This window comes from Petaurus breviceps, unplaced genomic scaffold (genome assembly GCF_028583685.1).
Source record: "Petaurus breviceps papuanus isolate PSGF00001 unplaced genomic scaffold, PetGlider_PUasm1.0 90919, whole genome shotgun sequence".
Lineage (NCBI taxonomy): Eukaryota > Metazoa > Chordata > Mammalia > Diprotodontia > Petauridae > Petaurus > Petaurus breviceps.
Genome location: NW_027187378.1, coordinates 39,868,024 through 39,881,058, shown reverse-complemented (window position 1 = coordinate 39,881,058; position 13,035 = coordinate 39,868,024). Strand labels below are relative to the sequence as shown.

The window sequence follows — 13,035 nt, the reverse complement described above, 5'->3', positions numbered from 1 at the left end:
CAAACATTCACCACCAAAGTAAAGGGGGGAGGACTTGTAAATTTGCTTATAGTATAGAACTGATTTTATGATTTGTATGAAAATTATGGAATTATACCCAGAATAGTATATATTGAAGCTACATCTTAAGCCAATGTAGTCTTAACAGATTCCAGGCTTACTGCTTTATTTTTACTTTAGCGGGGTTTAATATACAATGTCTTAAGTGATGGATATCTTCGTCAGCAGGCTTATAGTAAGTAGCCAATGTTTTTCTGGGTTTTGAGTCAACTATCTTATATTCATTGTTTACATGGAATTCCAGAATATGATTATTTTCTTAATTCTATATTGATTTTTACACCAGGATGAATTTAAAGCAAGGAGAAAAATAAGAAAAGGATGTTGAATTTTTTTTGAAAGTCCTGTTAAACTTTTTATTTTTGACTGCTATTGCAACAACATGAGACACATAATAATAACTATACCTAGCCCTAAGCAGTGAGTAGTGAAATTTGCTATTTGAGGTAAAACTCTCTTGGGACTGTATTTTGATTTGTTCTTAGTTTTGAATTCAGGTATAATTATCTGAATTATCATCAAGTTAATAATCTAGCATTTGAGAGAAATACCATGAACTACCTAAAAGAAAGAGTGATTTGAGAACTACAGGTGGATGTATGTGCCTGGGAAGGCTGAAAGGACAACCATATGAGGTAATGGCAAGATCCTCTTGACTCAGTTTCCCCATTGTGTTATTTCCATTTTGAGTGGAACTGTTTCCCATATGGTTAGATCTGACCCTGGCTAGGATATCCTTGCATAATGTGGTGCTTTGCTGCATGATTGGCTATTCTGAAAAGTTAACTATGATGCTTAGCTGAAACCAGATGGAACCGATGATATTTTATCCTGTTACACCTATGTTGTCACTCTCTGTCCTTGGGCTTAGGTCTGAGGAACAATCTTGATGTTGCAACTACGGCATTCCTTCCTCTCATAGTGAATTTCTCTAGCCATGACAGGTAAAAGTATAACTTTTTTATATAGTGAATCTTGTTTCAGTGCTCCAGCACCTCTGAAATGCTGTAATGAGGTACAAGTATAGGTACCCTGTTGGGTAGTTTAATGATCTTCCTATAGCTCTGTTTGTAAAAATTAACACCACAAGGTCTAAACAGGTTTTTTGCCACATGAACTAATTACTGGAAGGCTAATCTGATTAGATTTTTGTCAGCTTTTACTAAATTATTATTTGGTCACAAACCTGCCCCCTGGTAAGAGGACACATAAGACAACCACTTATTTTTTACCCAACACTGCAAGGTCCATTGCTCGCTCCTTATGAAATCTGGTAGTGTGCCTCTTGGAAATATGAACCACACATGCTCAGACATGAACTGTGACACCTGTCAGACCATAAAGACTTGTCCCCCAAGGCCCTTGTCTAGGCACAAAGGGGTAGTGGGTTCCTTTTGGTGTTGTTCATCTGGGAAATGACTGAAGAGGATGTGCATAGCTGCTTGGGAGAAGCACAAAAACTGTTTGCTAGACGCCAGCAAGAACAGATCACTGCCACTGCAGAGGACTTAACACCCCTAAAGTTACAACTCTAGTGTGTTTCTTTATTCACCATACTGTTATTTTGCTTGCTTTATTAGTTCTACATGCATTATGGACCTGTTAACCCATTCTGTAAGCTGCGTAATATTCCTTTTCAGACCGATACCACTTTAGGAATTTTTTTAAAAATTGTGAAACTGTAAATGGGGTGGGGGGGGAGAAATTGAAGCCTAAAACTTTGTATGACTGTAATGGAATGTGGAAATAATTCATTCTGACCCACAAGTTTGCAAAACAAAGAAAGAAGGCAGTTGAGTTGCTGATAAATTGCAGTATTATACAGGAGACATTTGGATATTCTTGGAAACAGAATATTTTGGGGTGGCTAGGTGATGCAGTGAATAGAGCACTGGCCCTGGATTCAGGAGGACCTGAGTTCAAATCTGGCCTCAGACACTTAACACAAAAAAACTATCTGTGTGACCTTGGGCAAGTCACTTAACCCCTATTGCCCTACCTTCCCCCCTCCAAAAAGCAAAAAAAAAGAAAGAAAGAAAGAAAGAAAGAAAGAAAGAAAGAAAACAATATTTTCAGGATTAGGAAAAGGACTTGCATCAATATTATGTCAACTGGGGAACAATGTTTGGTAAAGAGAAGAAGCCAAAGTTATTTGATCAAGGATATAAAAATTGGCGTGATTTAGGGGAATTTTGTGGTCATCTACATTACATGTATTCAGGCTACTGCATCTAACAGTCAATAAACTTCTCATTAACTTGAGAGTTTCTGCCTCCTGATTTTGCCAACCCAACATGTCAACAAAACAAATCAAGGACTTTGACAAATCATGGCTTTCTAGGGTATTTCCATAGACTTTCAGCCCAGATCTGTGATTTTTTCAGGAATAGACCTAATGATGAGGTCCTTCTACCATTGCATTATCACATTGTCTCTGAAACTCACCATTTTCTAGAGTTGCTGGGGGCATTGAAAATTTAAATGACCTACACAGTCAGTGTCAGGCATAGGAACTGCTCCCAGATCTTACCAATTTTGCACCTGGCTCCCTATATACCATTACTTCCACAAATGACCCTGAAGTCATACAAGTGGAATATTGCACTGGGAGTATTCAGTTTACCATTAGATGGTGCTAGTGCTCTATGATTTCTTTAGTTGAAGAAATCTTAGTCTTCACTCTGGCCACTAGACATACTATTTTGTGTGTCCTTTATATCTCTTCTGACTTAACTGCAGTCTCACCTTACTCATTTGCTATTTTGTTAATATGATTTTTTGATCTCTTCTTTTTAATCAGATTAGCTAAGGGTTTAGTTTTATTTATCATTTCTATGTTTGTTTGTTTGTTTTTAATTTATCTATTTCCCCTCTAGTTTTTATTCTCTCCTCTTTTATGTTTATTTTAGGTTTATTTGATGACATTTAAAATTTTTTAAATGCATAATCAGTTTATTCCTTTCACTTTCAATTTTGTTAATGTATGATTGTAAGGATATGATTTTCCTCCTGAGGACTGCTTTAACTGCATCCAAGAAATTTTGGTATGTTGCACTATGATAATCTTCTTTTACATAGGTATTAATTGTTTCAATGATTTGTTCTTTGACTCACTCAGTATTTACAGTGTCATCATTAAGTCTCCATTTGGATGTGTATCTTTGTGGTCTCTGAATCAATTTTTAATCTTATTATATCATGATCTCTAAAGGATGTATTAACTATTTCTGCTCTTTTACATTTGTGTGCAGTATGTCTTGTGCTATAATATAGGGAGAGTTTTTATAAAAGGGCTCTTGGTGCTAAAAATACACTTTTTTTTTTTGCTGTCCCATTTAGAAGATGCTATAAGTCTTAACTCGTTTCTCTAAAAGTTATTTCAGTTCCATATTTTCCTTATCTTTGTTAGACTTATCCAAAACTGATATAGGAATATCAAAATCTTGTTTCACAACTGTATTACTGTCTCTGTCTTCTTGAAGCTCAGATAATGTTTCCTTTGAATTTGAATGCTTAAGCATTTAGAATGTTTGTTACTGATATTAAGATGTTGTCTATGATTCCTTTCAGTATAATATAATTTCCTTGTTTCTCCCTTTTTATTTTTGAACAGTTGTTTTTGCTTTTCTGATAGTGTGATGGCAACTTCTGCTTTTTTCATATTCACTTGATGCATAGGGAATTGTTTTTTTTTCCATTTCCTTAGTTTTATTTTATGTATGTCTGTTTTTTTAATGTATTTCTTGTAAGCAGTAAGGCTTTGTTTTCTTATCTAGTCTTTCATTCTTTTTCATTTTATTAGATTGTTTATTCCATACGCTTTTTTTTCTTTGCTTTTTGGAGGGCAATTGGGGTTAAGTGTCTTGCCCAAAGTCACACGTCTAGTAAGTGTGTCAAGTGTTTCAGGCCACATTTGAACTCAGGTCCTTCCTGACTCCAGGGCCGGTGCTCTATTCATTGTGCCACCTAGCCACCCCTATTCCATTCACGTTTAATGAATGTCATGAGAGTTAGGTTTATAGTTCCCTCCATCTGCCTCTAAAGTTGGTTTTTTTTTTTTCAAGTTAGAAATTTTTTCCCTTTTCTGCTATAAACACAGTATATTCTGTTCCTTCAGTTACTTTAATTTTTTCTAACAGGTGGCCCTGTTCCCACTGGCTCTCTTCTCACCCCTGATACTTCCTCTCATTCATTATATCCCTTTTCACTTTAGGATTTTGTTTATTGGTTCCTTTTATCCATGCTTTTATCTAGTTATATATTTCTTCCCCCTCTTTTTTCTTCTTAGTCAAATACATTCTTCCTTCCTTTCTTCTCCTTTAGCTAGTCCTGTTTGCAAAAATGATTTCTCTCAACTCTTCATTATCCGTCCTTCTCTTTCCTTTCTCTGTCATCCTTCTCTAGGTATGCATTCTCTGATTTCATGACTCCTGCAATTATCTGGTTTCTCCCTTTTGTCTGTATTCTTCATAATATCAAAACATCCAAGGTTCATTTTAGTTTATGTCCTCCAGCTGCTTTTTGCCATGGCCTTATAAGGCTTACTCCATGAATTCCCCATTTCCATTGTGCCCCACTGTTAGAAAAATCCTTATTATTGCAAGTGTCAGAGAGAACAATGCCCCATGGTAGGGCCCCTTACTCTACCCTTTCTTGTTGACCTTTCTTTTCCTACATTTACCTGGAAATTTCTTTCCTGTGTCTATGTTCTCCCACTCCTCCAGATGCCAGTTGCCTTCAGGGGTTCCAATTCCCCTGCTCCCAGGACAAGTAGACTTTTAAATCACCAAATCCCCCAGACCTCATCCAGCGTAAGGTTCTCATCTCCATTCACCTTTAGGAGTATTCATCCCACCTGCTAAGTAAGGCTTCCTTCCTTTACCTTTTTTTTTTTTTTTTAAGCAATCGGGGTTAAGTAACTTGCTCAAGGTTACACGGCCAGTTATTTCTGGGTGTGGTGCTGAGTGTCTGAGCCCAGGACTCGATCTCCAGGTCATCCCAACACTGGAGCCGGTGCTCTTACTCGCTGAGCCACCTGGCCACCCCTCTTTACCTTTCTTTTCAATCTTTTCCCCATCTCCTCTTCATCCACTCCTCTGTAAGCTCTTACCTTTATGAGTTTTGTTCAGATACTCATTGGTTTAGATTACCTCTGAAGTCACTTCCATTCCCAATTTCTGTGATTTTACCAGTATTTGTTTATGTATAGTAGATTTGCAGACTTTTTTGAGCCTGAAGGAACTTTAAAAGGTCTAGCCCTGAATTTTTCAGAAAAGACTTAGGTAAGTTTCCAGACTTGTACCAGTGATATATTAGACATTTTAGTATGTGTGTGGAAGATAGAACTAATGTTCATCTGCAGGATAATGTCTACAGAAGTGCACTACCATGTATGTGTGTGTGTGTGTGTATTTTTATTAATTTTCTTGGTCAAACTTTTCATATCTGATATAAAAGAAGGAAATTTTCCTTCATCTGATATCAAGGAGCTTCAGCTATGTTGGTTAGGAGAGCTCAGATTCACCTTTATTTCTGCCTTGGAGTACTAGCCAGGCAAAGGAAGGAGTAAAGCGTCCAGCTTATTAATGCCTTAGAATGGAGAGGTTTCAATAGGCTTCTGAAACTCAACATTTAAAAAACAAAATCATTTATCTTTCTTTCCAAGCCCTCTTCTAAAATTCCCAATTTCTAACAAGAATATCTCCATCATTTCCATCACTCAGACTTATCATATCCTTGATAATTCATTTCCTTCGTCCAGTCATTTACCATATTTTGTTGTTTCTACCTCTACAAAGTATTTTTCATTTGTCCCTAGAGTACCAGGCCTGGAAGAATTCATTAAGATTCATCTTAATTAAGTTAATTAAGTAAGTTAAGATTCATCTTCCTGAGTTCAAATCTGGCCTCAGACACTTACTAGCAATGTGGTCCTGGACAAGTCACTTAGCCCTGTTTACCTTAGTTTCTTCATCTGTAAAATGAGCTGTAGAAGGAAATGGCCAGCTCCAGGATCTTTGCCAAGAAAATCCCCCAAAATGTCATGAAGAGTCAGAGAAGATTCAACAACTTTTCTCTACTCACATAGCTACCACCTTAGTTAAAGCCCTTATCATCTCTTTCCTTTACTGATGTATTAGCTTCCTAATTAGTCTCCCAGCTTCAGATCTCTCTTCATTCCAATTAATTTTCCTCAAAACTACCAAAGTGATTTTTATAAAGGGAAGGTCTAACTATGTTATTCCCTTATTAATATCTAGTGACTTCCTCTTATCTGTAAGATCAAATAAACTCCTCTCTGGAATTTAATGCTCTTCACAAACGGGCCCTAATCACCTTTCCAATTTTATTACATATTACCCTTCCAGTAAGAAGGCTATACTGACTTTCTTACCGTACCTCATACATTTTGTACCACCATTTTATCTTCTGGCTTTGCATTTGTAGTAGCTATCTCCCATGCCTAGAATGCATTCCCTCTTTACCCCAGCCCCTCAGAATCCCTAATTTCCTTCAAATCTCAATTCACACACCACTTCTACATCAGTCTGTTAGTTAACATTCTTTAAGTACCTACTGTGTGCTGGGCAGTATGCACTGGAGATACAAAAAGAGGTAAAGACTTTGACCTCAAAGAACTTACAGCCTAATAGAGGAGACAACAAGCAAACATATGTGTAAAAGAAAACAATTAATAGAGGGCACTAGAATTAAAAGGAGTTGGGAAAGGCTTCCTGTAGAAGATGGGATTTTAGTTGGGACTTGAAGGAAACTGTACAAGTCAGTAGATTGAGTTGAGGAAAGGGAGCATTCCAGGTATGGGGAGTACCCCATTGGAGATACCAGATTGGAGGTCAGCAGAAAGGTCAGGACAGTATGGGTAGATTTGAAAATCATCAGTAATAAATCCATGGTAGCTAATGAGATCCCCAGGTGAAATTGTATAGAGGGAAACAAGAAGTACTCAGGACAAAACCATGTGGGACCCTCCCTTAGGTTAGTGGGTATGACCTGCGTGAGGATTTACCAAAGGAGACTGAGACAGGAGTAGTCTCATAGGGAGGAGAACTAGGACACAATGTTTGCATGAAATCTTAGGGAGAAAAGAATTATCAGGAAGAAGAGGCGGTCATCATTGTCAAAGGCTGCAGAGAGTTCAGGAAGAACAAAGGTCGAGAAAGACACTGGACTTGGCAATGAAGAAGCCATTGATAACTTTAGAGAAAATGAGTTTGGTAAAATTGGAAGCTGGATTGAATGGGATTAGAAAGTGAATGAGAAGAGAGAAAGTGGAGGCATTTATTATAGACAGCCTTTTCAAGGAATTTGGCTACAAAATAGAAGAGAAAGTGGACATTAGTTCATGGGGATGGAAAGATCAAGTGAGTTTTTTGAGGATGGGGGAGACATGGGTATGTTTGTAGGCAGAAAGGAAGGATTCAGCCATCAGGGAGAGATGGAACATAAGAAAAAGAGTATGGATAACAGAGGGGTCTGTTGGAGGAGACATGATTATTTTCCTGAACTCCTAGCTACTAGTGCCTTCCTTCTTTGTATTTATCTACCTTTGTTCATGCTGTCTACTCCAGATAAGTAGTAGCTTCCTTGGTATGGACTGTTCCACTTTTATCTCTGTATCCCCAGCACTTAACAGCATATAGTTGTTGTTTAATGCTTGTTGATTGAAAAGAGCTTTTCTAAAAAGCCCTAAAGCTGCCACTCCTATCATTTCTATGTATATACAGACATACTAATTGAATATCATTTATATATATATATACACATAACTGTTCCTTTTGTAGGAATGCTTTGTGTGGAAAGCTTCAGTGTGAAAACGTGCTAGGTATGCTGCCTGTATTTGGGATTGTCCCTGCCGTCATTTATACTTTAATTAGGGGCACCACATGTTCAGGTGTGGATTTCCAGTTAGGATCAGATGTGCCTGATCCTGGCATGGTGAATGAAGGCACAAAATGTGATGATGGAAAGGTAATCCAAAAAATTTCATTTATTAAGTGGACTCTTGAATGCTTTTTAACAATTGAATGTTTCTTTGAATTAAGAATACATTTTGGTTTTTTTTAAAGATCTGTAGAAATTTCCAATGTGTAAGTGCCTCTGTTCTGAACTATGACTGTGATATAGCGAAAAAATGCAGTGGACGAGGGGTAAGTAATACAAAATGGTGTAAAATTTACTTTTTTATATGTTTGACTTTTACAAGAGAGTTATGATTAATGATGTTGCACGTTAAATGTGAACTTATTCTTTCTGATCACTTTGTTAATTTACCATTTTGGTTCAAAGGGAGGCTGCCTCCAATATAAGTCTCATTTCAAAGATGAAATAATTATCTTTGAAAAGATAACAATCGATATGTATACAGGTATACATTTAAAAATACTACTTTTCAAAAGATTAGAATTTTATTGATATAGGTTTTTCCTCCACTGACACAGATACTTCTTCATGTCTTAGTAAAAGATTTAATGAGTTATTTTTGCCAAAAAAAACCCAAAACCCATCTCTTTTTGATCAATCTCTGTAGGTCAAATGTACTAAAAAGGGATTCCAGGAATTAAACTGGAAATGAAAACATAGTATGGAAGGATTTTTACATTTTTTTACTCAAGTAAAAAGAGGTTTTATTCTTTTTTATCATTGTTCTCTAAATTGTTCTTTCTTGGTATACAGTTATAGTCTACCCTCAAGTTTTGTACAATCCAGATTTAGGTAAAATGTAGCAAGAAGCAGAACAGGATTTTAGTATCTCCCCCAAATTTTCTTCTTTTGAAAGCAGATATAAATTTACATGAATTGAATCCTCCCTTTTCATTTCCATTTCTGGTACCACATTTTAGGGAAAGCAATGATATATATTTTTTTACTTTTACTAACTTTGGTGGTAAAAGATTGGGTAAGAGAAGGACTTATAATTAAGGAGAGATGGAAAAGGAATTTGGAAGTGGTTGTCAGGGTGTTAAATATGTGAGGAATGATCTCCAGGAGAGTTGACCATAAGAGCTACTAGCAAGGACTAGGAAATTTGCTTCTAGAAAGTACAGTGATCAGGGAGTGTTTTCAAGAACCTAATTAGAATTTATGATGATTCCCTGTCATGTAATAGTAATAGAAAACAATTGTTCTGTTAAAAAAAGAAAACAGAATGGCTCCTGTGTGGAAATCAAGAACAGAAGAATCTGAGGAGGAAGAGGTGCATCTTCTTAGGGATCAGAGTAGAAGACTGCTGGGCAGAGTTAAAAGACAATAAGGACCTGTATGTAATTCTGGGAACATAGTAATAGATAAGAGTCTTTTTTCAGTGAGTAGAGAGAAGGACCTTCTTAGACAGAAACACCATTCTATACTCCAAGGATCAATGATGTAGATCCATAGGTTCTTTCAAGTAAGATCATCCATGAAAGCTCAGAGGAAGAAGAGATAGTAGTGATGGCTTGGGACTTTGTGTTGAGGGGTCCTGAAGCAGCTCCTTATTGACCTGTTTATAGCAGCAGAAAGATCTGCTATCTTTCTGGGCATGGATCTAGGACTTGACAGAGAAGCTTCAAACACTTTTCAAATATGATAATTGCTCCCCAAGTCTGGTGCTTTGTGAGACCACAAAGGAATCTAGGAAATATTGGTAAGGATTATGAAGTATTGAGAAAGAAACTGAACACCTTTAAAGCACAAGATATAACTTATCAATAAAAGGCAAGGACTTCCAAAGATCTGCACTTTGGGGAAGTGTATAGCTGGGTAAGAAAATGATGGATAATTTCTGAGATTGAAATTTGGATTTCCGGATTATGGTTTAAAATATGGAAATGAGAGGTTTTTAGCCAGGAGTAGAAAGTACCTGGCAAGACTGGTACATGTTGAGAAGAGGTAAGCAAACTCAGGTAGCAGAGAATAAAAAAAATCACAGCAGGTCAGGCCCCTGCAAGAATAATATCAAGAATGCAGAAGCTGGTAGGAAAAATAAGGTACAATAAAAAGTGCCTTTTGTTTTTATTTTTGCTGTGTTGTTAGTCAACAAGCATTTAAGTGCCTACTGTGTGCTAGGTCCTGGGCTAAGTGTTAAAGGAAGAGAGGAAGATCAAAAAAGTGGATGGGACTACTATTGCCTAGTGAATAGATCAGTAATAGTTAATAACAGATTATGTGACTTTTCAACTCTGACTGCTTGTTTTCATTTCTATGGATACGACTTTCTAGACCTGAAATAAAAAGGTAAAACAAAATGACCTGTTTGACAGTTGATATCTATAAGACATAAAAAGGAACACCTTCAGGTCACCAGATTCAGGTGAACTGTTTCATAGGAATACTAAAATAATAGGCAAAGGGCATTACTGAGCCACTAACTTTGAGCATTTGCAGAAAAGAAGAGGGTACCACAGAATTATCGAAGGGCAAATACTCTGTTTATTAAAAAGAGAATAGAATGGAATTCACCAATTGTAGACAAGACTTAGACTCAACTTCAGTATTTTGTAGATTTTTAAAAGATTTTAAAAAGAAGCATCAATTATCTCCAAAAAGCAGAACATGGACTTTTCAAAGAAGTAAAACTAGATTAACCTTATAGTCTTTTTTGACTAGACTTGGCAGCATGATGTAGTGGGTAGGGAGCCCCCTATGAAACCAAGAAGATCTGATAAAAACTGTCTGGTCACTCTGTGCAGGTCATGTAAGCCTCTCAGTCCTCTAGGCCTCTCACTAAGACTAAATTACAGAGAAGTTGCAGACCTGCACTGATAAAGAACATTTTTCATCAAGTAGTTCCTGGCCTATACCAACAAAATCGTAGGTCCAGTCCTTTTCCTTGTTCTGCTCCCTACTCGTTCTAAACTAATAGTTCAGGGAATTCATGTAGCTTATATAATTTTATTTTGATGGACTTTCAGCTGCTTTTTACAAAACAGTTGACAATCTAATACTATTCTTATGGACAAGAATGAGAGAGATAATTTAGTACAATTTTGTAGATTGAAAACTCGTTGAATAATTAGACTTATTATGGTTTGATGTCAACTTAGAAGGAAATCTCTAATACAGTACCCAAGGAATTTGTGCTTTATTTTATCCTATTCAATATATTTATCAGTGATTTGGATAAAGGTGTAGATGACATGCTTGTCAAATTTGCAGCTGACACAAAACTTGGGAAGCGTATTTAATATATTGGATGAGAGTTAGGATCCAAAAAGATCTTGATGGGCTAGTTCTTTGTACTAAATTGAACTTGCAACTCTCTTCTTTTGAGAATCCATATCTTCTCACAATTTATCCTTGGTTTCTGTTCAATTTCTAGATTTGATTTTTGTTTTTCTGATGCTATTGCTGATTTTCTACTTAAACTTTTTTCTGCCTGTATTTAGTTTTTCATTTAATTTTTAAATTAAATCAAATTTTTTTTCAATTAACAAAAAGCAATTTCTCTCCCATTCTCACTTTCCTGTCCTCATTAAAAAGGAAAAAAAAATTTAAAAATATACCTAGTCAAGCAAAACAAATTTCCACATTGGCCATGTCCAAAAATATGTCTCATTCTGTACCCCAAGTCCATTACCTCTCTCTCAAGAGGTGGATAGCATGCTTAATCATTGTTCCTCTTGAATATGGTTAATCATTGGGTTGATCAGAGTTAAGTCTTTTGGAGTTGTTTCTTTTTACAGTGTTTGTTATGCTTGTATGCATAGTTTTCCTGGTTCTCCCTTCACTCTGCATCAGTTCATATAAATTTTCCCAGATTTCAGTGAATCCATCCCTTTCATCATTTCTTAGGGCACAGTAGTATTCCATTATATTCATATAGTATAACTTGCTCAGCCACTACCCAGTTGATGGGCATGCTCTTAGTTTCCAGTTCTTTGCCATTACAAGAAGAGCTACTCTAAATATTTTTATACATCTGGCACCTTTTCCTCTTTCTTTGATTTCTTTGCCTCCTCTGCTTCTATCTTCCTGCACTGAACCCCATTCACCTTGTGGGAGCATAGAGAAGCCACTGAGAAAATGAAGTCCAGGTGAAGTCAAAGTTACTTCTAGTGACAGACCTGACAGGTCAATACAAAGTGATATAAACTTTACAAAATTTATTAATACGTTAGAAACAAAGGAAAAATAATTTTCAAGTGCTTATTTTGTGCCAAATACTGTGCTAAGTTTTGAGATTACAAATATAAAAGCAAAGATGATCACTGACCTTCAAGGAGCATATATTGCAATAATGGAAGAAACTACCTCTAGGTAGTCAGGGAATGAAATTTTGGTTTGTAAAGTAAAGATGGATACATCCTTATAAGCAGCAATGATAGTATTGATTTGATTATAGTTACAGAACTGGAAAACTAGATGTTTATGTGTGTTTGTATGGGGGTGGGGAGAGGGGAGATAGTACTGAGGTTGCTAGAATTACAAGGTGACTGTCAAGAAAATCAGTAAAGTAGAGCCTGACTGGACCTGGCTTACCTTAGTGAACCCAGTTAGGCACTGACTAGTCAGGACAGCAGGGCCTCAGGACTAGATCCCAGAGAAGAAAGGGTTAAAAAGGGTCATTTCCCCGTCCCCAAACAAATAAAGGACATTTTCATAATCTCAGTGTAGAGTATCTTTAGCCACAATGTCACAATGGCTAAAAGTGGGTTTGTTGAATAGGATGAACATGGGGAGGGGTCAGAGACCTCTGTCTGTGATTTCATTGGTGTAGGTAAGTGGTGTCAAATTCAAATAGAAGTGCATCTGTAGGCTGCATATTGACTTAGAAAACCACAAAATAACATTATCTCTGTTTTATTGTATTTTTATTTATTTTGTTAAACATTTTCAGTTACATTTCAATCTGTTTCCAGAATTTCTGGTGTAAGGGATTCCCAGAGAACTCTGGCATAGGGAACTCCCTGAACTAATACAGATCATCATTTGTTCTGCAACTTACAGTCTTAAGAAAGTTGCCAGGACCAGTGAAAT

General features: G+C 36.5%; 1 protein-coding gene across 2 annotated transcripts in view; it reads left to right on the top strand.

Moving 5' to 3' along the window:
• The window catches only part of ADAM9 (ADAM metallopeptidase domain 9), a 109,436-nt gene that overhangs the window by 81,540 nt on the left and 14,861 nt on the right, over positions 1–13,035 (top strand). For both annotated transcript variants that reach the window (XR_011166027.1, XM_069075853.1), the window contains exons 16-17: positions 7,863–8,049; positions 8,148–8,228. Coding sequence is in view for 1 of the 2 variants with exons in the window: in XM_069075853.1 (XP_068931954.1) it covers positions 7,863–8,049; positions 8,148–8,228 (268 nt within the window). In the remaining variant the exon portion in view is untranslated. The remainder of the gene's footprint in view (positions 1–7,862; positions 8,050–8,147; positions 8,229–13,035) is intronic.